The following is a 23,639-nucleotide window of genomic DNA, read 5'->3' on the forward strand; positions in this document are numbered from 1 at the left end:
AAACGGGGGATATAGAAATAAAATAAAAAGGTGGATTATTGAATCTACTTTTAAACCAAAAAAAGCAACTACTCTATTTAAATATTTTACATTGATATAGATCTTTGTATATTGATACAAATTTTAAATTGATTTTGTTAGAACATACTGTACATCCATTTCTACTCTTGTTCAAGGTACTGTACCTATACAACTCATTTAACAATGTCCTTAAAAGTTATTATTACCAACTATTTAGAATAATAAGGAAATGCAAGTTAGTAATTGTTCACCTATTACAATTGAACTTGTAGTCATATTAGGTATGTTTTCAAGGTGAAACAAAAGATATATTTTAGACAGGTCATCTTCAGAGACTTTGGAGATCTACAGACTATGGCATTTAATGCTTTAATAACATAGTTTTTTTGTTTGTTTGTTTTGGTTTTTTTTTTTAAGATAATGAGATGTCTGCTCCTGGCAGCACCAATCTACTTCAGAGATGATGGACATCAAAGAAACTCCATATGGAGTTTGCTTTCTTTGTGGCAAAAGTTAGCCACTGTGTAAGAAAATGTCCTTGCCTCGACTGCTGACAATATGCTGTCCAAAATGGACAAGCAGTATGCAAAATAAAGGACTGCTGAACTTTGCCAAGACAAGGTAGGACAGCCCTTCAGAATATCCTGTTTTACAGAACTCTGTCAGATATGCTAGGCCTGTAGGCCAAAGATGGATGCCCCAATGTTACAGACGAATCTTTGGTGACTGTCCAGGCAGTCAGACGTTTCTGTCATTTTTTACATTTTTTGGAAGTGCTTGCTTGCACTTCCTGCTTACTCAGGTAATATTTCCTTTTTGGGTCTTGGATAGAGTTGAAGACTTTATTATTATAGTTATAATTTTCCTTGTTACTAGATTCAGAAAAGAAATTCACTAAAGAGGTATAAAGTGTATAAAGATATACATCAAAAGATAGTTCGGGGTTGGTAATACAAGTTAGGATAGGAAGTGAATTGGGTATAGCACTTTGGAGTCACCAAAATAGGATAGATAATGGAGTCTTTTCTCTGAATTTGCCAAACGTTTATGGACTAGACATTGTTGATATATTTATTGCCTGTATATATTGTATATAATTATTGTACTTATTGTATATAGTTTTTCTTATATTAGTTATAACCTTTTTTATTTTAGACAAAAAGGGAGAAATGTGATATTTTGTTTGTGCTCTAACAAATAAAGCTTGCCTGGAGATCAGAATGCAGATCCAACCACTAGAGGCCAGGTAGTGGTGGCACACACATTTAATCCCATTACTTGGGATCTCATGCCTTTGCTGCCAGTAATTGGGAAGCACATGCCTTTAATCCCAGTACTTGGGAGGAGGAGGAAGCAGGAAGTGATATGGTTGGGCAGAGAGAAGAAGTGATAAGGCAAGATGGAGACAGCTCAGCCATTTCAGTCTGAGGATTCTTAGAGATAAGGTCTTTCTAGTGGCTGGCTGTTCTGCTTCTCTGATCTTTCAGCTTTCACCCTGATATCTGACTCCAGGTTTTTATTGTTAAGACCAATTAGAATTCACACTACATACATCTTTGCATCATTAAAACAAATGTTTCACAGTAGAAACAAATGTAACACATCTCAAAATAATATTCTACAGTGTGAATCCATTCATGATATCAATGAGAACTGGATAAACGAAGGCATCCCATATTGCATACAAACCTTGGGTTTCTTACCAAATGTCAGCTATTATTTGAAAGTAATCAGAGCAACTGAAGTGTGGAAATCACATTTATTATACTAACAGTCTATTTTTCACTATGAGTCTTCTCATGTTTGTGAAAGCTACTGTAACGAGCAAAGGTTTTCCCACAATGCTTACAAACATAGGGTTTTTCTCCTGTGTGTACTACTTCATGACTACGAAGGGAACTAGGAAAAGTGAAGGATTTCCCACACTGCTTACATGAGTAAGGTTTTTCTCCACTGTGACTTCTTTGATGTATGTAAAGGTAACTGGATTGAGCGAAGGCTTTTCCACAATGCTTACATATATGGGGTTTTTCTCCTGTGTGGATTACAACATGACTTTGAAGGGAATTAGAAAAAGTGAAGGATTTCCCACACTGCTTACATGAGTAAGGTTTCTCTCCAGTGTGACTTCTTTGATGTATGTGAAGGTAACTGGATTGAGCGAAGGCTTTCCCACAATGCTTACATACATAGGGTTTTTCTCCTGTGTGACTTCTTTTATGTATTTGAAGGTTGCTGGAACAAGTGAAGGCTTTCCCACATTGCTTACACACGAAGGGTTTCTCTCCTGTGTGACTTCTTTCATGTATTTGAAGGTATCTGGATTGAGTGAAGGCTTTCCCACAATGTTTACATACATAGGGTTTCTCTCCTGTGTGACTTCTCTCGTGTACTTGAACATCACTGTGTCTCTTAAAAGATTTCCCACATTGTTTACATTCATGCTTTCTCTCTCTAGTGTGAATCCTTTTATGATTTTGAAGAGAACTGAGATTGCTAAAGGCTTTATCACACTGTTTACAGACATAGGATTTCTCTCTCATATGAATTTGTTCATGCTTCCGAAAGCTTTGGGGAGAACAGAAAGCCTCCCCACATTCCTTACATTTATATGGCTTCCCACCATGTTCTTTATACATATGAGTTATGCATCTATTCTGATATCTGTGGGACACATTTAGGGATGAAGGACCAATGAAGTCTTCATACTCAGGGCTCTCACATGGCTTTTCTCCAGTTTTTTGGTTCACCACAGGATCTGGCATCTCTTTAAAGATTTCTTCCCAATGACTACCTTCATAGTCACAGAGCCTCTCTACCACTTGACATCTGCAACAAAAGTAAAGCACATTACAAAATAATTTTACATTATATCAGGAAAAGTGTAAGCTTTATATCCTGTATAAATTGTGTACAATGATACAGTGAAAGCTCAGTAAGATGGTTTAATTAGTAATAGTCTAAGTGATATCATGTGGAGTTTCTATGTAATTTTTCCAAAGTTAATTCTATTGCAAAAATTGAAAAATCTGTTACATTTAAATATAGCTTAAGTGTTCCTCATCTAAAACACAAAGGACAGATGTGTTAGATTTTAAAATATTAGACCTAATATCTAAGTGCAAACATTCATTGAAGTTTCAAATATACCTTGCATCCAAAACATAAAGGTAACGTCATATAATCTCTTTAATAATTTTGTGTATGAAACAAAGTTTGTATATATTAAAACATCAGAAAGTGTCATTTGTGGTGTCATGTTTATACTCAACAGATTCATATTTAAATTTTTGAATTATAAATGCTCAGTCTGTAGGTATATTTAAAGATATTTTGAAAACAAATCAGTTTGAAGCTTGGCTTACTTTGTTGTGTTTGTTTGAAATATTTTCTACAATTTCAGGTTTTCTGAGCAGCATTAGTTTTTCTCGTGAGTGCAAATTACCTCAGATTTCCTCCAGGATTCTTGTACTCATTTTCAGTGTTCTGTTCTCCCAATTTCTGTCCTAAAAGTAGACCCAGAAAACTCATTATTATGAGTTATTATGCAAAATTATGATTCAAGTTCTTGTTACACTGTGGCCACAAAGTTTATTCATCTAAGTATTCCATTTCATATCCCAAGTCACAGAACAGCAATGATTGGCAGTAGACATTGTGTGAAGAAATTATATCCCTCTTACCTATAGCATGCAGATTCCTGATGGTTTCTCTCATCACAGTTCTGTAGAGATTTTTCTGTAAAGGACTCAGCAAAGTCCACTCCTCCAGGGTGAACTTCACAGCCACATCCTCAAAGGTCACTGACTCCTAAAACAGATCACATGTGTTTTCAGGAGAAAAGGTGAGACTGACAGTATTGGGGACCTATACTCAATTCACAGGAAATTCTCACGTTACTGGAAATTCTGACATTTATTCTGTGAATTGATTATTATATTCTGACCACTATCACACAATTTTCCTGCTGCTGCATTTGAACATTCCCTTGAAGAAATGACAGAACAGTGACATCTGGTGAGTTGTGATATGTTGTTGGGTCATCCCTGAGGTTTCATTGCATAGCGGGTCTGCAGCATGTACTACTCAGTGTACACAACAGTTACTGTCAGAAGTTTAGAGGCTTCAAATTCATTAAATGTAGGTGTTTACACAGTTCCATCTCCTTTACTTGTGTTTAGATGTCAGGCTTCATCAGTATAGCTGCCAAAGGAGCTTAATTTGCCAAAACACTTCTTGTATTTGTTTACTAGCTTCCACTCTTAAAGTTGGCGCCTTTTTAGACACTCAGTAGAAAAAGCCTCCTTGGCTACGATCAAAAACACCAATGACAGCCAATGTTGGAGAGGATGTGGAGCAAAGGGAACACTCCTCCACTGTTGGTGGGAATGTAAACTTGTACAACCACTGTGGAAATCAGTATGGCGGTTTCTCAGAAAATTAGGAATCGAACTACCTCAAGACCCAGCCATCCCACTCTTGGGCATATACCCAAGGAATGCTGATTCATACCATAAAGATACATGCTCAGCTATGTTCATAGCAGCACTATTTGTAATAGCCAGAACCTGGAAACAACCTAGATGCCCATCAACGGAAGAATGGATGAAAAAATGTGGTACATATACACAATGGAGTACGACTCAGCAGAGAAAAACAATGAAAGCATGAAATTTGCAGGCAAATGGATGGAACTAGAAAAAATCATCCTGAGTGAGGTAACCCAAACCCAGAAAGACAGTCATGGTATGTACTCACTCATAAGTGGATTCTAGATATAAAATAAAGAACAATCAGACCACAACCCATAGAACCATAGAGGCTATATATATAGCATGGAGGTCCCTAGGACGACTGTGGCTTATAATAAATTTCGGTTTTACTCAATTATTGAAAAAAAAAATAGCCAAATGAATGGAAACACATGAACTATGAACCAAAGGCTGAGGGGCCCCCAGCTGGATCAGGCCCTCTGAATAGGTGAGACAGTTGATTGGCTTGATCAGTTTGGGAGGCAACTAGGCAGTGGGACAAAGTCCTGTGCTCATTGCATGAGTTGGCTGTTTGAAACCTGGAGCTTATGCAGGGACACTTGGCTCAGTCTGGGAGGAAGGGACTGGACCTGCCTGGACTGAGTCTACCAGGTTGATCGCAGTCCTCAGGGAGGATTTGCCCTGGGGGAGGATTTGCCCTGGAGGAGGTGGGAATGGGGGGTGTGCTGGCGGTAAGGGGAGGGGGTGGGAGGGGGGAGAATAGGGGAACCCGTGGCTGATATGTAGAACTGAATGGTATTGTAAAATAAAATAAAATAAAATAAAATAAAATAAAATAAAATAAAATAAAAACAACAACAACAAAAAAAAAAAAACCAGAAAGAAAAAGCCTCCTTGGTCAGCTCCCTATTCTTCCTGGGTACCATGTCTAATAAGCTTCTTCTAAAGACACATTTTCATACCTGTTGTCACAACTTGTCATTTGAGAAATATATAATTTCTATGATTACACTAACCAACAACATTTGGGAGCATGAACATAGTATACAATAGTTCAAATGAATTAAATGATACACAAGATTAAAGAAAGATAAGTGTTCTATAGTACAATAGTATAATTATCATTGACAATAATTTAATGCATATTTCAAAATGCAGCAGAGAATTTGACTTTCTGGAGAGATGGCTCAACACTTTTTTTTTTTTGGCTAGGCAAGTGCTCTACCACTGAGCTAAATTCCCAGCCCCTCCCCCCCTTTTTTTTTGAGAATTTGACTTTCTAATACAATGGAATGCTGTGTTATGCACCACATACACAGAAAATAGACTGATGATAGAACAGGTACTGTGGTATGTTGACAGAATTGAAGAACACTTTAATACCTATGGGGCAAGGACAAACTGGTATCTAATTGGGTACTGTTTTATATTTATCTATATTTCATGTCCAGGAATCAACTCACTATATAATTAAATGAAAACAATAAAACTCTAATGCTTTGAAAAATCAGTCAAATCTTTAGGATGCAACAAAGAATTTTTCTTTTCTTTCTTTCTTTTTTTTTTTTTTTTCCGACAGGGTTTCTTTGTGTAGTTTTTTGGTTCCTGTCCTGGATCTCACTCTATAGACCAGGCTAGCCTGAAAATCACAGAGATCTGCCAGGCTCTGCCTCCCAAGTGCTGGAATTAAAGGCATGGGCCACCACCACCCGGCTTAACAATTTTTCTTATCATAAAAAAGAAGTTGTGTTAGTGTGTCTTTAATCCCAGAACCTGGTAGGCAGAGGCAGGGTGACTCAGTGAGTTCAAGGTCATAGCTTGGTCTACATAGGGAATTTCAAGCTAGTCAGGGCTATATAATGATATCTTGGAGTGAGAAAGTGAGGATGGGGATGAATGAATCAAGGAGAGCAGCGGCGTTGGATGTAGGATGGTCACAGAGCTGGGTGGAGCTCGCCTGTGGCTTTGGGGACTAGCACTCTGGACTGACTGCAGTTCTGGTCAGCTAGCATGATCCCTCCCAGACATAATTTCCATGCTGAAGAAAAGAAAGGGATCTAGGTCCCAGGCCATGATGGATCCTTGGATAGAGTGATATGGCAGATGATGCTCAGATTTGGCAGTAGTGAGGTCTATATGGGTCAAGAACGCTGTGGCCAATGCTATTCAGCAGGGAGTAAAATCTTTGTGACTCGGAAGCCTCAGTGGTTAAGAATGCTCGCTGAGCAAGGGTGAGGACCTGCATTCTCAAAAGCACCCAAGTAGAAGCTAGGCGTCATCACAGGTGACTGTAAACCCAGCACTGTGGGTGGGACGGGGACAGGAGGATCGCCGGAGCTTGTCAGCTTAGCCATGGGTTCGGTGAGGGACCCTGTCTCACGGGAATAAGGCGAGCCTTGACAAAACAAGCCACCAGATGTCCTGCTCTGGCCTCGTGCATGCCGGGGCGTAAAGTCTCTCACAAAGGGACTGTCCCTTAAACCCCTAAACCTCCAACTCGGCTTCACATCATCCAGTCTCGAAATCTTTCCCGTGGCGAAGCCCCGACCCCTGCTTTTGTCTGCCTGGAGGTCCCCAAGCGGAAAGGGCACTCACTCACTCTCCAGGACCGGGAGGCCACGGAGCTGTGCCGCGCCTCCGCCCCTCCGCCCCGCCGTGGCATCCCGGGCACCGCTGCGCAGAGGCTCCCGCGGGGAGCGGGACCCGAGGGGCTCGCCCAGCCCTGCCCTGCCCGCCCGCCTCCTCCTCGCCCTGCCCGCCGCTCACCATGTCTGCCGCGGCCCCACGGAGGCTCCTGGGCTAGCGTTCACGCGGCCCCGAGGCTCGGCCACAGCCCTGGCTTGGGTGGCACACAACCCACAGCGGCGAGGATGGATGGAGGCGCCAGGGAGAAAGATGGCGCGGGAGGCGCCTTCGCTCAGCCCACCGGCGCTCCTGATTGGGCAACGCACACAACCCGCAGAGGTCTTCCGTCCGCACCGGAAGACGGCTCCTCGGGATTGACGTCACACAGTCTAGGAGGCTAAACCGAGCCGGGCTCCCTCGGTGCGTTGCTGAGAGCCGCCGGGAAGACAGGCGGCTCACACGGCCCTGCCTCTCGGCACGCCTGACCGGACCGTCCGCACCAGCCGCTTCTGCGGCCGGCGTTGCTGGTGCCCGCGGATTCAGTCTCGGAGTGATGGGATATCGTTATCCTTCCACCTCTAACTGACACCACCACTTCCTCTCCTGTCTACATCACTAAGGAAACTCAGTGAGACCCACACAGACATGATAGATGAAAGGAGTCCAGGAGAGAGGGAGAGGGACAAGAGGGAGGGGGTCTGTGTATGTGATATAAACAAGATACATTATGCACATGAATGAAAACGTTACCGTGAAATATTACATATAATTAATGTATGCTAATGGAAACGTTATAAACGATACATCCCGGCAGTGAGGAAGTAAAAAGCTGCAGCGGTCCTTCAACAAAGGGAAGCCGACACATGCATTCTTCTCGGGTTTATTATGAAGTGCCCCAGGCCATGATCCGTCCTCAAGGTGGAAGGGAGGGCACTAGACAGCGGCAATACAATTTATGCAGATCTAAACACAGGGCCTTAAAAGAGGGGGAGGTGAGGGCGCCAGGGGCAGGCAGAGGCTGACAGACTGACCTTGAGAAGGGGAGGTGAGGGCAGAAGAGCTTCAGAGAGCAGCCTTCATCCCTGAGCTATCATCCTGAGTTGTCTCAGATTACTCTCCAGAACAAATTGAAAGTCTGATTTCTTAAAAAATAACCTTTTAGTGGGCAGGGTCTTTCACACCGTGTGATTTGGTTCAGCACAGTGCACACGACGGGGAGCACGGAGACAGGCGCTCCAGAGAACTGTCAAGTCACAGCACACTGCTTCCTAATTCTGTCCGAGACAGCTGCAGAGGGGCTATGGGATCAGGCCTGAAGAAGCAGGCTAGTGCAAATCAGCCACAGTAGCTTGGGTTCTTCTCTCTTGTCTCAAACTGGCCCATCTCAGGGCCAGGGTCTCAGGCCTCAAAGAAATACAGGAAATGGTTAACCTAGGTGCCTATTAACATATCAAAGCAGACACTGGCTGAAGTCAATGGTGGGTGGGACCAACCTAGACAGAGACTGCCTAGGTGTTGACACACCAGAGAAGAGGAAACCTCAATTGAAGAATTGCTCCCATCATACAACAGGCATGTATGTGCATCATTTCCTTGCTAAATGATGTAGGAGGGCTCAGTCTACCACTGTGGACACTACTATGTCTAGGCAGCTTTCCTGTCTTTAAAATCCAGGGAATTAAAAAAAAACTCTTTGCATGTGTGTATGTGCCTGCACACCTGTGGGTGCACAGAGGCCAGAGAGCCTCATTCTCTATCACTCTCCATCTTACTCTCTTGAGACAAGGTCTCACTGGACCCAGAGTTAGGCTGGCAGACAGGAAGCCACAGCCATACTCGGTGTCTGTCCCTCTCTGCTGAGATTACCAGTTAACAAGGTCTATTGGGGTCAAGCCCCAGATAGCCCTCTCCCAGGGTGTGGGCAAGAATTACCACCAGCTGAGAATCTAATCTTAGGAATACTGAATGAATCTACACACACCAGGCTCTTCAGTCCATTCATTTTATTCTTCTAAGTCAATTCTCAGTCTACAACTTTTCTCTCATACATGTCTGTGCTGTTCTTTGTTCTACCTTGAGTCTCTGAAGTTTCCAGTTTTTATACACATACAGCAATTATCTGGCCAAAGCAAGGCCACAAGGCTTGAATTCTTTCAGGGTCATAAAAGTAGATAAGTGTTTACACCAGGGAGTGATTGTCAGGCTTTCTTATGACTCAAGGAGGGGGTGACTTGTAAAGGCCTCAGTGAACTCTTAAAGGGAATGGGGTCAATGAGGGAGAGACCTTAAATCAATTAGGGAAATCTAAGAAGGGAAAAAGAGGAATCTGTGTGTAATACTGCACTCCTAAGTGTGGTTAGATAATAACCTGATTAGTAAACCAAGGTGAAAGTAAAAGGAGTTAAGAATTGGTTAGTGTGAGGTTAGCCTGGGGCAGCACTTTCCTGTCTATAGGCAGGCTAAGCCCAGGGCACATTTGTTCCCTGTCTATCTAAAGGCTGTGAATCAACAAATGTCCTTGGGTGTCTGAGAATGTTTCAAATGAGATACTTTTGCCTGGACACTTAACACTGACCAAATGCCTGCCAATGAAGATAATTGCAGAAAGGCAGACCTCTCAGTTTTACGTTGGAAGAGGAACAAAGACCTGGCAAAAAACAGGTTTTGACTGTGTGAATGTTTTCATACAAAGCTGGGGGATATTATCCAAACACCTGGAATGTATAGGGGAAACTGTGCCCAATAAATGATCAATCATACTGTTAGAAGTTCTTGGGATAAGAATCAGATGGGAAGGGTACAATAGCACACCAGAAATTCACTGTAGGAAACAGCTAATACATTCAAAAGCCAGTATCTCCAGAACTCAAGTTTTGGCTTTAACTTCCAACAGAACCCTTGGCTCTGCTGGGTTAGCCTTGTCAGTGCTCAGCTTTTTATGTGGGTGCTGGGGACTCAAACTCAGGTCCTCACAAGTGTACAGCAAGCACTCTTACTGTGCCATCTCCCCAGCCAAGATGATTTTCATGCATAAACAGTATGTTTATACTCAAGGCCAATGTGAACTGACTATAACATTGAAAGATGACTAACTGATGACACATTTGCTGAAACACATAACAAGATTTATCACCTGCTCCTGTATTTATGTGTGCCAGTGCCAAGGACACAAGCTGACATATTAGTCCAACAGTGAAAGCTTCTTTACACAGTGAGTTTCCATGAAGACTGACATGCACCTCAGCATGATGTCACCTGCTAATGCCTACTTTTCTTTATAGCTCCGAGTTGGTGTTTCAATCTTGGTTCACCAACTTTCTTGTGTCACAAAAATGGAAGCATTCATATTTGCAAATAGTATGTTCTTACATACATCTACATGATCTGTACTCATTTCTATGTTCCTACTTTACAAAGCTGTCAAGCAGTGAGAGCTGTACTGCAATCCAGGGCTCTTCATGCACTTTCCTAGGTTTCTACCCTGGCAATTTACCTAAACATATTGCTTTCTTAGTGCTTTAGTCAGGGTTCTCTGAAGAAACAGAACCAGGGGATGATTATTAGCCTAGCTCTTGGTTCAAGGAAAGACTTTTTTTTTTTTTATTCAAGGGAATAAGGCAAAGCATGATACAGCAGGATGACATCTTCCTCTGGTCTCCAAAGGCGCACAGGCACACACATCTGTGACTCGAGTTTTCCTGCCTTGCCCACAGTCAGGACAAATCTTTGTCACCTACCAGTCCCACAGCTGCTCAGACCCAACCAAGTAAACACAGAGACTTATATTGCTTACAAACTGTATGGCCGTGGCAGGCTTCTTGCTAACTGTTCTTATAGCTTAAATTAATCCATTTCCGTAAATCTATACCTTGCCACGTGGCTCGTGGCTTTCTGGCAACTTCGCATGCTGCTTGTCATGGCGGCGGCTGGCAGTGACTCCTTCCGCCTTCCTGTTCTCTCAATTCTTCTCTCTGTTAGTTCCGCCTATACTTCCTGCCTGGCCACTGGCCAATCAGTGTTTTATTTATTGACCAATCAGAGCAATTTGACATACAGACCATCCCACAGCACTTCCTCTTTTCTTTCTTTCTTTTTTTTTTTTAAAGAAGAAGGTTTTAACTTTTACACATCTCCAAAGCCAGCTTGGTATATTTGGAAATTTGGGCGTAGCTTCTCTTACTACTTCCTGCTGGAGAGGGGTGCTGTATCTTATAGGACACAAAGAAAATTTTAGGATTATGGAGTAGTCTGTGAGGGTGTATCATCTGAGCCAGTTGCCTTGAAATGGTTCTGGATGTTGGATCATCTGGGCCTTGGTGTCATCGGAGACCTTTCAGGGGGTCTTGGCTGGTCAAACCTGATGTATCTTAATCTGGAACAAATCTGTAGCCTCTGGCTTTCTGTGGAAACAAGAGCAGAGCCTCCTTTCCAAAGCAACATATCCTTACATCCAAATTTTGAAGTCAAGGTACCTTTAAAATATACATTTTGGCATAACTCAACAGCTTTTGCAGTCAAATGTTTTTCTTCAGTTACAAATATCAGAGAGAACATAATCCAGATTCTCGGTGTGGTAGCCATCTTTACATGGCTTATTTTTCATATTATCTTGAGCCTATTGCTTTAAACTGCAGCATTCTAAGACTGAAACAGAGCTGTGGCTGCTGGCTCTGCCCACTTCAGCTTCCCAACATGGCAGTGGTATGTTTTCCGCCATCTCTGGGCGCCATCAACTCTCAGAAATAGTGGGTCTATGCTTCTATCAAAGCAGCATGTAGCCCAGAAACCTTTTTTTTGTTTTGTACTAGCAAAGGCTAAATCCACCACGCAGCTTAATGTGCCACTTACAGAGGCCTCATTCCCGCCATACTGCTGGTCGAGCACGCACACCAGGAACCCACCATAGTAGCTCAAACACACAGGCTGCCGCTAACTTGAAAGAGACAACTAGGAACTGTTTTTAGCTCTGTTTTAGTATCCTTTTACTCAAGTTTTAGGTGGAAACTCTTGCCAACATGTTGGGCGCCATTTGTAACTAGAGTTTTCCTGACTTGCCCATAGTCAGGACAAATCTTTGTCACACATCTGCATACACCTATGCATTCACCACATCCACAATGCTTACACACACCACACATGCACAAATTAATAAACTTAAAATAAAAAAAATATGATCTTTCTGATGAACAAATCAAATATGGTATGTAGATAGATTTATTACAGCAATCCATTACATTCGTTGTGACTAAAGACTTGGCCCTGGTTATCTCTGGCCAGAACATACTTAAACCAGTGGGATGTATCTTTTGATGAGAGAAGTAAAGGGAAAATTATGATAAAAAACTATAACATAAATATAAATATAAAAAGAGCATTCGTTAGTAGGATTCCACTACATAAGGACATTTCACCAGTATTTTGACAATGACTATAACATGAAAGGAACAATTTGAAAAATTGTAAAGCTGATCTCTTTTTGATGATTATTTTGCAGATATATTGTCCATATACGAAAAATAACATGTGTCAATGTATACACTTTTGAAAACAGTTAAAATATAAAATATGTACAGAAATCTTATTTGGAGAAAATATTAAAAGTGAAAAATAGTTAAATCTACTTTAAAGTCATTTGTTCTGAATTTATATACATATATGACCTATGACAAGAGCCTAGTAGGAAAATCACAAGTATTAATAACCTTTCATATCTGTGAACACTGAGCTTGCATGTGTGGAAGCTAGAGGACAACATCAGGTAACTCTCTCCAACCTGTCTGCCTTATGTGCTTGAGACATGGTCTTAAACTAATCTTAGAGCTTGTTTTCATCTAGACTAGTTGGCCAGCAAGCCCCAGTAATCTTCCTGAACCCCTCCTTTCAACGCTGGGGATACAGGCATGTTTGGTCATCTCTGGCTTTTTGCATGAGTGCTGGGGATCTGGCCTAGGTCCTGAAGCTTATCCATTGAGCCATTTTCCCAGCCCAAATTTAAAATTTTTTATAAGTCCATTAGCAAAATTATTTTAAAACTACATAAAAATTATGACTGCTCACATATTAGAAAGACATTTCAATTCAACATTTTAAATTAAAAGCAGAAAGTTATTAACTGAATTTACTAATACTGAAACTACAGATTAAGCACATGTAACTGTTTAAGTAAACCTTAGCAAATAATTTCAATGAAACATTGATTTTCAGGGTTGGGGATTTAGTGCTCAGTGGTATGAGCACTTGCCTAACAAGCGCAAGGCCCTGGGTTCGATCCTCAGCTCAAAAAAAAAAAAAAAGGTGAAACACTGATTTTCAAGAAAAAAATTAAAGCACAGTTTAGATCTACTTAAGAATATGACACTGACAAACATTTATAAATATTAGAACATTTCCTCTGAAGGGTGTAATTTCTAAAGCAGTCCATAAGTTATTTTATGCCAGGCTCTTCACATTAGTTATGTTAATAGAATCCTACTACATCAGCTTTTGACACGTGCTACAAATGACAATTCTACTTACATTTACAAGGTTTTACTGTGTATATGCTGGCCAAGTGAAGACTTACAGATTTCTTCTAATCAAGGTTCTTGATCCAATGTGTCCTTTTGTGTGTGTGGTGTGCATACATGTGAGGATGAGTGTTCATATGTGTGTGGCTGCACATTGTACTTGCATGTAGAGGCCAGAGGTTGATGTTAATGTTGGATGTCTTCCTTAATCATTCTCCACTTTACTTTTTGAGAGATCTCTCACCGAATCTGAATAGATTTGAGTAGACTAGTTAACCAGCAAGTTCAGGGATCTCTTGTCTTTGCCTCCCTAGCACTGGAATTACAGGCATGTGTCACCATGTCTGGCTTTTATATGGGTGCTAAGGATTTAAACTCAGGATCTCATGCTTCTGTGGCAGGCACTATACAGATTGAGCCATCTCCCCATCCTCCTAGTGTTTTTTTTTTTTTTTTTTTGGAGAACTGAACAGAGACAAATAGAGATAATCCCACATGCTTTACATTGATACGCATTAAATTCACTATGCCATCATGCTTACTAGAAAGAGCTCGTAACTAACAATGGGGCTTTCCTTTACTCTATATTTAGAGATATTCTCCAATGTGTCTCCATTCATGTTTTTGAAGGGAACCACAACATGTTAAGGGTTATTCACATTGCTTACAACCATATAGTTGGTTTTTTTATTTTGGTTGTTGTTAATGAGATTAAAACTTATTCAAAGAGAAGTTCTTCCAATGTAGTTTACACACAGTGCATCTTTTCATGGTATCGAAGAGAACCATGAGTACTGTAGGATTTCCCACATTGTTTACATACATAGGGTTTCTCTCCAGTGTGAATTCTTTCATGGCATCGAAGGGAACTGTGATCAGTGAAGGCTTTCCCACAGAACTTACATACATATGGTTTCTCGCCCCTGTGGATTCTTTCATGGCGTTGAAGAGAACTATGATAAGTGAATGCTGTCCCACATAACTTACATACATAGGGTTTCTCTGTACTGTGAATATTTTCATGGCAACGAAGAGAACTGTGATACATAAAGGCTTTTCCGCACTGTTTACATACATAGGGTTTCTCTCCGGTGTGAGTCCTTTCATGGCAATGAAGGGAACTATGAAATGTGAAGGCTTTTCCACACACCCTGCACAAACAAGGTTTCAATCCGCTGTGAATTCGTTCATGTTTTTTCAATGCGCTGCTCAACACAAAGGCTTTCCCACATTGCTTACACCCATAGGATTTCTCTCCACTGTGAATCTGCTCATGGTATCTAAGAGCATTGTGATGCATGAAGTTTTTCCCACATTGCTTGCATGCATAGGGCTTCTCTCCACTATGAATCCTTTCATGGCATTTAAGAGAACCTTGACGACTGAATGCTTTCCCACATAGCTTACATACATAAGGTTTCTCTCCACTATGAATCCTTTCATGACATTGAAGAGAACTGCAATCAATGAAAGCTTTCCCACATACCTTACATTCATAGGGTTTCACTCCAGTATGAATTCGCTCATGTCTTCGCAAGGCACTAGAACAAGCGAATGCTTTTCCACATTGCTTGTATATATAGGGTTTCTCTAAACTGTGAATCTTTTCATGGCATTGAAGGGAATTGTGATCACTGAAGGCTATCCCACATTGATTACATATGTATTTTATTCCATTGTTAGTTTGTTCATGACTTTCAACCTTACTCAAAGAAGGAAAGACTTTCAGAAATTGCTTGCATTCATAGGGTTTCTCTCCACTATGAGTCCTTTCATGGCGGCGAAGGCCACTGGAATAAGTGAAGGTTTTGCCACATTGCTTACATGTATAAATCTGTTCTCCATTATGTGTTTTTTCGTGTGTCAAGAAAGAACTGGAAGAGTGAAAGGCTTTACCACATACTTTACATATATATGGCCCATGTCCATTTTGTGTTATGTGCTGTTGAATATCAGCAAGAGTCAAAAAGTCTTTTTCACTCTGCTTTAAAACACAAGGATTTTCTGTAGCATGCATTCTTTCAGGGACCTGAACATTACTGTGTCTACTAAAACCTTCCTCAGTTTGCTTACATTCATAAGTTTTCTCTTCCACATGAGTCTTTATGTGTTCCAGAAAGCACTGAGAAGAACTAAAGACTTTCTCACATTCCTTATATTTGGCTGGTTTCTCTGCATATTCTTGATTCTCACATAGTTTGTATCCAGTCTGAACTGCAATGGGAAGAATTTTCCTTAAATTTTCATAGTCATCTTCAAGGGTCTTGTCTTGTTTTTTTGCTGGAATGTAGATCCAGAAAAATCACTTTGAGTTAATACAACACTACAGAAAAGTATTAGATTCTAAGTAGGTTTCTGGTACAACATGACCATGACTGGTTTATTCATCAAAATTTCTGTGTCTGTACAAAATGGAGCTGCACTGATAAGTAAAAATACATTTTTTCTCATGGATTAAACAAGGCAATGATTTCACTCTTACCTATGGCAGCCAGGTTCCTGAAGGTTTCCTGCATCACATCTCTGTGCAACCTCTTTTGGGAAGAATTCAGTAAAGCCCACTCCTCTGAAGTGAAATTCACAGCCACATCCTCAAAGGATAAAGACTCCTGAAAAATGACATTATTTTCAAGAGGAAGAGTGAGACACATTGGAGATATCTACTCAATGCACATGATGTTTACAGAATGTTCTGTTGTTTAAATGTTAAATCTATGTAATGCTCATCATCACTGTTCTGGTCAATGCTCTCATTTTTTTTTCTTTTTCTTTTTTTTTTTTTTTTTTTTGAGACAGGGTTTCTCTGTGTAGCTTTGCTCCTGTCCTGGAACTCACTCTGTAGGCCAGGCTGGCCTCGAACTCACAGAGATCTGCCTGCCTCTGCCTTCCAATGCTAGGATTAAAGGTGTGTGCCACCACCACCTGGCTCAACATAATTCTTTACAGATCTTGAAAGAATAATACTCAACAACAATGTGATTCCAATGCTAGGCTGGAACTAAATTATAAAGCAAAAGTAGCAGCCAAGGGGCTGGAGAGATGGCTCAGCGGTGAAGAGCACTGACTGCTCTTCCACGGGACCTGGGTTTAATTCCCAGCAACCACATGGCAGCTCATAACTGTCTGTAACTCCAGTTCCAGGGGACCCGACAGCCTCACACAGGCACGCATGCAGGCAGAACACCAGTGCACATAAAATAAAAAAGTAAACAAATCATTTTTTAAAAAAAGCAAAAGTAGATGCCTGTTATGCTGTTCGGTCACCCAGTAAAGTCTGTACAATGGTTCTGTTTCACCTCTCATAAAAAAAAAAATCCTACTAGGCCAGGCATAGCAGTGCACACCTTAATCCCAGCACTCAGGAGGCAGAGGCAGGTGGATCTCCTTGACCTGCCAGTCTTATATTGTTGAGTTCCTGGTCAGCTAGGGCTACATAGTGAGGCTCTGTCTTAAAAAAATCCCACTAGTCAGTATCCATAATAGAGTTAACATCAGCTATATGGAGACTATTCTTAGAACAGGGCTTGGAAAAGTGCTTGACTCTCAAGCATGAGGGCCTGAGTTTGAACCCCCACGATTCCACATAAAATTTCTGGGTATAGTGGAACACACTTGTAATCCCAGCACTGGAGATTACAGGTGAAGACAGGTAGATCCCTAGTGCATACTGATCAGCCAATCTAGTACAACTGGTAAGCTTCAGGCAAAAAAAGGTCCTTTCTCAAAAGGTGGACAGCATTCCTAAGGAATGACCCAAGGTTGTCCTCTGACCTCAACATGCATGTTGAGGATCCTACTTGATCAGAATGAAAATATGCTCTGGAGGATTAGTCTCCAATGAGCAGGTCTGACAGATAATATAGAATAAACACTTCATCTCCCAACTTCTTCCTTAGGAAGCTGCACATCTTTGGCTGCACAGAGAAAACTTAGGAAAACTTGTACTTGATATCTTATAGGTAATCTTAAATATTCTGAAAAACCTATGAAGGATAATCTACTATGATAATGTGAAAAGACTTTACTTTTTCCTCAAAAATGCTAAGAGAAATAGAAATGAGGAAAATGGCATTGTTAGAAGGGCCTTACTGTCAGATATACTGAGGAAATATAATTTATAATTATTTCTCAATACATCTTTATCGAGTGGACTACTAAACCAGAATTTCCTTTATCAGAAGATCCCTACATATAAATACATAGAAAAGCCCATAAAGAATGTACCATGTAAACATATATGAACTGCATATTTTACAAACAAACAGTATTGGGCAAAAAGGGTTTAAACAAAATAATACTAAGTGGCTTCAATACCCTGATACCACAAATAGATCACCCAGAAAAAAAAATCAACCAAGGAACTTCAGAGTTAAACTGCACCATAGATCAAATGCACTTAATGGCCATTTACAGAACAGTCTATCAAACAACTGCAGAAGACACATTCTTCTCAGCATAAGATGGAAGGTTCTCCAAAAATACATCACATATTAGGTGACAAAGCATTAGCAAATTCAAACACACACACACACAGCAACTAACTAACCAAATTAAAAAAACAAAAAACCCAAACATACTCTAAAATGCTTTCTTACATTATATCAGATCAAAAGTCAAATTGCAAAATATTTAATTTGGGGAAAAAAATATTAAGAAATCCAGAGCCAGGAAGACAGATTGGTTGGTAAAGTGCTTGCCACCTAAGCATAAAGACCTAATTTGTTCCCTAGTACTCACAGAAAAAGTTGGGGATGGTGGCACACACTGTATGCTGGGGACTTGGAAGACCTGTAGTTGTGAAGCTATTAGAAGATAAAATGAAGCCAATTGTTTTGTAGAATGAAATATGATAACAAATATAAATGAAAAGAAGCCTTTACCAAATATAATGTCATATGGAAAAAGAGACTAAACAGGACAGGAAATTGGGAAGACGTAGGAATTGGGGATGAATCTGGGAGGAATTAGGAGAAGTGAAAGTGAGTATGATAAAAATACATTGTATGCTGGGTGGCGGTGGCTCATGACTTTAATCCTAGCACTTGGGAGGCAGAGCCAGGTGGATCTCTGTGAGTTCGAGGCCAGCCTGGTCCACAGAGCGAGATCCAGGACAGGCACGAAACTACACAGAGAAACCCTGTCTCAAAAACAAACAAACAAAAAAAATTGTATGCTTATAGGAAATTGAAAAAAATTATATTAATAAAGAAAGGACAAGCAAGTAATTACAGGAAAGATAAACAATCTTGAAGTGATCCATATGTAAGCAGAAAATTGACTCACAATGTAGCACATATCAACAATGTCTTAGTTAGGGCTTCTGTTACTGTGATACACATCATTACCAAAAGCATCTTGGGATGGAAAAGGTTTCTTTCAGCTTATATGTACGAACCACAGTTTATCAGGAAGGAAAGTCAGGGTAGGAACTGAAGCAGAGACCATGGAGGACCAGTGCTTACTGGCTTGCTTTTCATGGCTTGCTCAACCTGTTTTCTTTTATTTTTTAAAAAGATTTTATTATTATACATACAGTGTTCTGTCTGCATGTGTCCTTGCAGGCCAGAAGAGGGCACCAGATCTTATTACAGGTGGTTGTGAGCCACCATGTGGTTGCTGGGATTTGAACTCAGGACCTCTGGAAGAGCAGTCTTTGCTCTTAACCACTGAGCCATCTCTCCAGCCCGTCAACCTGGTTTCTTGTAGTACACAGGACCATCATCCCAGAAGTGGCACCAACCATAGTAAGACGGGTCCTTCCATATCAATCAAGAAAATGTACCACACAGGCCAATATGATGGAGGCATTTTCTCAATTGAGGGTCCCTCTTCCAAAATGACTAGCTGGTGTCAAGATGACATAAAATAAGCCAGTACAAACATTAATGTCAGAAATCAACCTGCTTAATACACTCTAGGACAAATTAGTATTTACTTGGAAACATGTACAGATTTCCCTTTCTCATGAAGAATAATCAAATTATACAATGAAATGGAAAAGACAAAATTCAAGTGTTTTGCGAAGTCATAGTCAAGTATCTTTTGATGTGTAAAGTTTCCTTTAGATATGCATATTTAGGTATGTAGAAGATATGCAGATTAGTAAGTATAATGCCAAACAAACAAACAAACAAAAAAAAAAATCGCCGGGCGTTGGTGGCGCACGCCTTTAATCCCAGCACTCGGGAGGCAGAGCCAGGCGGATCTCTGTGAGTTCGAGGCCAGCCTGGGCTACCAAGTGAGCTCTAGGAAAGGCGCAAAGCTACACAGAGAAACCCTGTCTCGAAAAACCAAAATAAAAAAAAAAAAAAAAAAAAAAAAAAGGCCGGGCGTTGGTGGCGCACGCCTTTAATCCCAGCACTCGGGAGGCAGAGGCAGGCGGATCTCTGTGAGTTCGAGGCCAGCCTGGGCTACCAAGTGAGCTCCAGGAAAGGCACAAAGCTACACAGAGAAACCCTGTCTTGAAAAACCAAAAAAAAAAAAAAAAAAAAATCAAGAATTAAAAATCTGCACCGAGCAGTGGTGGTGCATGCCTTTAATCCCAGTACTTGGGAGGTAGAGGCAGGTGGATCTTGGTGAGTTTGAGGCTAGCCTGGTCTACAGAACGAGTTCCAGAACAGCCAGAACTGTTACACAGAGAAACCCTGTCTCGAAAACCAAAAAAAAAAAAAAAAGAATTAAAAATCTAATAATTGACATTAGATGCAAGCAAGAGAGCCTTTAATAATATTCCATCCATGTCATGATCAAAGCTCAGAATCTAGTAGGTAGGCACAGGAGGATCATAGATTAAGATAATAAAGGCTTTCATGACAAACACATAACTAGTAATAACATGCTAAATGAGGGAAAACACTGAAAGCATTTTCTCAAAGATCAGAAAAAAATCTCGGTGACTACCCACGACTCTTTTTGAGTATAGTACTAAACTATTAGCCAGAACAAATATGCAAACAAAAGCAATAATAAGTATATGAATCACAAAGAAGGAGGTCAAACGGTACTTGTTTCAATAGAGAACCATAACTAGGTACTATAGTACCAGGTACACCAGGAATCACAGTACAAGGGAGGCTAAGACAGCAAGATTTAAGAGTTACAGGCCACCAGGCAGTGGTGGCACGCCCTTAATCCCAACACATGGGAGGCAGGTGCCGGCGGATCTCTGAGTTCGAGGCCAGCCCGGTCTACAGAGTAAGTTCCAGAATAGGCTCCAACAGCTATACAGAGATAACATGTCTTGAAAAAAAAAAATGAAACAAAACAAAACAAGAAAAGAGTTTCAGGCCAGCTGGGGTACACAGCAACACATTCAAGAAAACCAAGGACAGATCAAAAGATTATACTAAAAAGGCTTTAATAGATTATAAACTATTTAGATAGGCAGGGGGGTACAAAATCAATAGGCAATGTCCAGTACACTTTCTCCCAGTGAATAATGAACTATCTCACAGAGATAGTTCAGATTGTCAGGAAGTCATGATATATGTACACATAAACTATAATGTCCAAGAAAACCTCACCGATTATGTGAAAATCTTTAACAAAGACAGTGTTAGGTCATTGAAGAAAGAAATAGAAAGAAAGGGTGTGAAGGTAGGTGGGTAGGGTGGTGGGGAGGTTTGGGGAGGAGCTGGGGGAGAGGAAAAGTGTGACCAGAATATATTGCATGAAAATTTTTTTCAATAAAAAAGGCAAAAAAAAATTAAGAAAATTAAGCAAGACATTAGAGGAAGAAAGACCTACCATGATCATGGATAGGAGAATCAATATCACTAAAATGACTCAAAGGAAAAAAAGAAAGAGAGAGAGAGAGAGAGAGAGAGAGAGAGAGAGAGAAATGCTGCATGCTTCACATGACCTGATTTCAAAACACATACAACAGAACAAAATCCGACAGAATACTGTTACAATATAGATGTGCAGTCCAATGGAAGAGAAAAGAGGACACAGGAATAAACCCACACGTTTGGCCAGTTGATTCTCAACAAAGGTGCCAAAAAGATACTCCACAGGAAGGACGGAATAACTGATAAACGATGATGGTAACACTGGATTTCTACATGGAGATGTCTGGAACTAGACCTCTAGAGAAACTAGACCCTAGAGAAAAATCAATTCATAAATTGTTCACTTGTTGCCTCAAAATGATTGGCTGACCAGAAACGACAAAACACTACTAAGCACGCTCTTTTAAGTCAGCACCTTAATACCTCCTGATACGCTTGCACACCTTACATCCGGGGCCTTCTCTCTATTTGTAAGTCTTTTCATGTGAGAAAATTTAACTTAATTAATTTCACCTTAATTAGCATTAAAAAATCGAATCAACCCCGACCAACAGTCTAATGGCATCACTGACGGCCACACTTCTCCGCTCCGTGTTTCTCCACGGGGCCCGGTGGATGGCCCGGGGCGGTAAACTTGGCAATGTCGGGGAGGACCTGAGAATTGAGGGATTTCAGCTGTCAATCCGAAAAAAAAGCATTTGCCTGGGGTACAAAATCGTGGGTTTTAGGAACGGAATGACAGGAAAAACAAAGCGATCGCGCATCGGCCCGCAGGGCTCGGGCCCCCGACCCTCGGCCACCGCGTATTCGGGGAGTCCGGGGCGCCGGGGCCCCGCTACCCAGCCCGTCCCGTCCAACAGCCCAGCTCGCCCCGCACCCCCGGCGCTCACCATGGCTGCGCTCGCTCGGGGCCTCCTGCGGCCTCACGCTCGCAGCTCCTAGGTTCAGGGCTCGTGGAGCCGCTGTGCTCCAGCGACCCGGGACTCCCTCGGTTGACTGGCCAGCCTTGCAAAGAAGGAGAGCTGCCAGGAAGAAAGAGGGCGGATGAGGAACTTCCGCTCCGTTCTCCCGCGCTCCTGATCAAACTGGTTGCACCGGATCGCCACTGTTTACGCCTGAACCCCTGGACTGCTGCCACCTGACTCTTTTACTAGGTGTGGAGGTCCTACAAACACCCCGAGGCTGAACCGCTGGCGGCTCCATAAACTGACACGACCGGGCCGCCGCTCTGGAGGCACCAGGAAGAAAGATGGCGAGTGACGCTCTTCCGCTTCGCCTGCCCGCGGTCCCCATCGGACAACTCGTACTGGCCGCCTCAGCTGCTCCCCCAGGATGATTCCAGGGGGTCAGCTTCACACGGTGCGGTTGCACAATCCGCGCTCCCCGAGCTCCTGACGAGCGTTTCACCGCTGTGGTGAGGAAAATCCCGTCGGGGCGCTAGACTCACACACGGAGCCCTCTGTGGCGGAACAACGGGTGCCCCCCTGGCTGGCTGGAACCAGAGCAAGCGTTCCGGCCACCGTCGCTCTGTGCCCAGTCTTCCCTTGGTGAGGACCCGCTGACCTTGGATACAACTGCACTGAAGCAGAATTTGCCTCTGACGTGGCCGAACGGCCACCTGCTGCATTTCCACACACTGCACGCCTCCCACTTTGGAAGTGAACTCACCAGGTTAAGTGAATCACAAGGTTCGAGTCCCACAGAGACAGTCCCTGCGCTCCGAGAAGAGGAAGGCTAGCCAAGGACACACGGCAACAGGGACAGCCTAACGCCCTTCTAGAGCAATTTGGGATGAGACGGTTTGGTTCAGAGCCAAGACTTTCTCAAACATTTTTTTTTTTTTCATTCTACTCATTTTCACTCAAGAAAAGATAAACATGCCAACAAGAGAGTACAGTCAGTCAATGCGTATGGAAACTGGAGTTATAGGCTAGCAGCGTTTCACAGAGGGAAGAAAAACATTTGAACTCTTACACAATAGCCTGTTTCATCCACCTTTACAGGGACTGAGAAGGCGACAGTATTTTAAGCCCGACAACTAACACCACTCCATAACAAGGCATCCTTTCGGAAAATGTTTCATTACAAAGATGGTATGTTAATCATAGATTCAATTTTTCTGCGTCCATAGCACCTAGATTGGTCCAGTTTGCCCACATGTCCCAAGGCTGTGAGAGACTTTCTTTTCCTATTTAAGTCTTTAC

The 23,639-nt window shown here is 41.7% G+C and overlaps 2 protein-coding genes across 3 annotated transcripts; both read right to left on the reverse strand.

Moving 5' to 3' along the window:
* Positions 1–1,761: 1,761 nt before the first annotated feature.
* Positions 1,762–7,471, reverse strand: LOC107402814 (uncharacterized). Its single transcript, XM_076553237.1, has 4 exons — positions 7,281–7,471; positions 3,705–3,831; positions 3,467–3,527; positions 1,762–2,850 (listed from the first exon to the last, which is right to left on the reverse strand). Exons 1-4 carry the CDS (start codon positions 7,281–7,283, stop codon positions 1,797–1,799), a joined length of 1,245 nt encoding a protein of 414 aa, XP_076409352.1. The 5' UTR covers positions 7,284–7,471; the 3' UTR covers positions 1,762–1,796.
* Positions 7,472–12,335: 4,864 nt separating this feature from the next.
* On the reverse strand, positions 12,336–23,215 carry LOC102923860 (uncharacterized). 2 transcript variants are annotated; one of them, XM_076553236.1, is made up of 3 exons: positions 23,104–23,215; positions 16,128–16,254; positions 12,336–15,925 (listed from the first exon to the last, which is right to left on the reverse strand). In XM_076553236.1, the coding sequence occupies exons 2-3, from the start codon at positions 16,159–16,161 to the stop codon at positions 14,394–14,396; spliced, it is 1,566 nt and encodes a 521-aa protein (XP_076409351.1). In that variant the 5' UTR covers positions 16,162–16,254; positions 23,104–23,215; the 3' UTR covers positions 12,336–14,393. The 2 variants fall into 2 exon arrangements, with proteins under 2 accessions (XP_076409351.1, XP_015863681.1); XM_016008195.3 differs by lacking the exon at positions 23,104–23,215 and adding an exon at positions 22,326–23,053.
* Between the last annotated feature and the right edge of the window lie 424 nt (positions 23,216–23,639).

The sequence above is a fragment of the Peromyscus maniculatus genome, chromosome 17 (assembly GCF_049852395.1).
Source record: "Peromyscus maniculatus bairdii isolate BWxNUB_F1_BW_parent chromosome 17, HU_Pman_BW_mat_3.1, whole genome shotgun sequence".
Classification (NCBI taxonomy): Eukaryota; Metazoa; Chordata; class Mammalia; order Rodentia; family Cricetidae; genus Peromyscus; species Peromyscus maniculatus.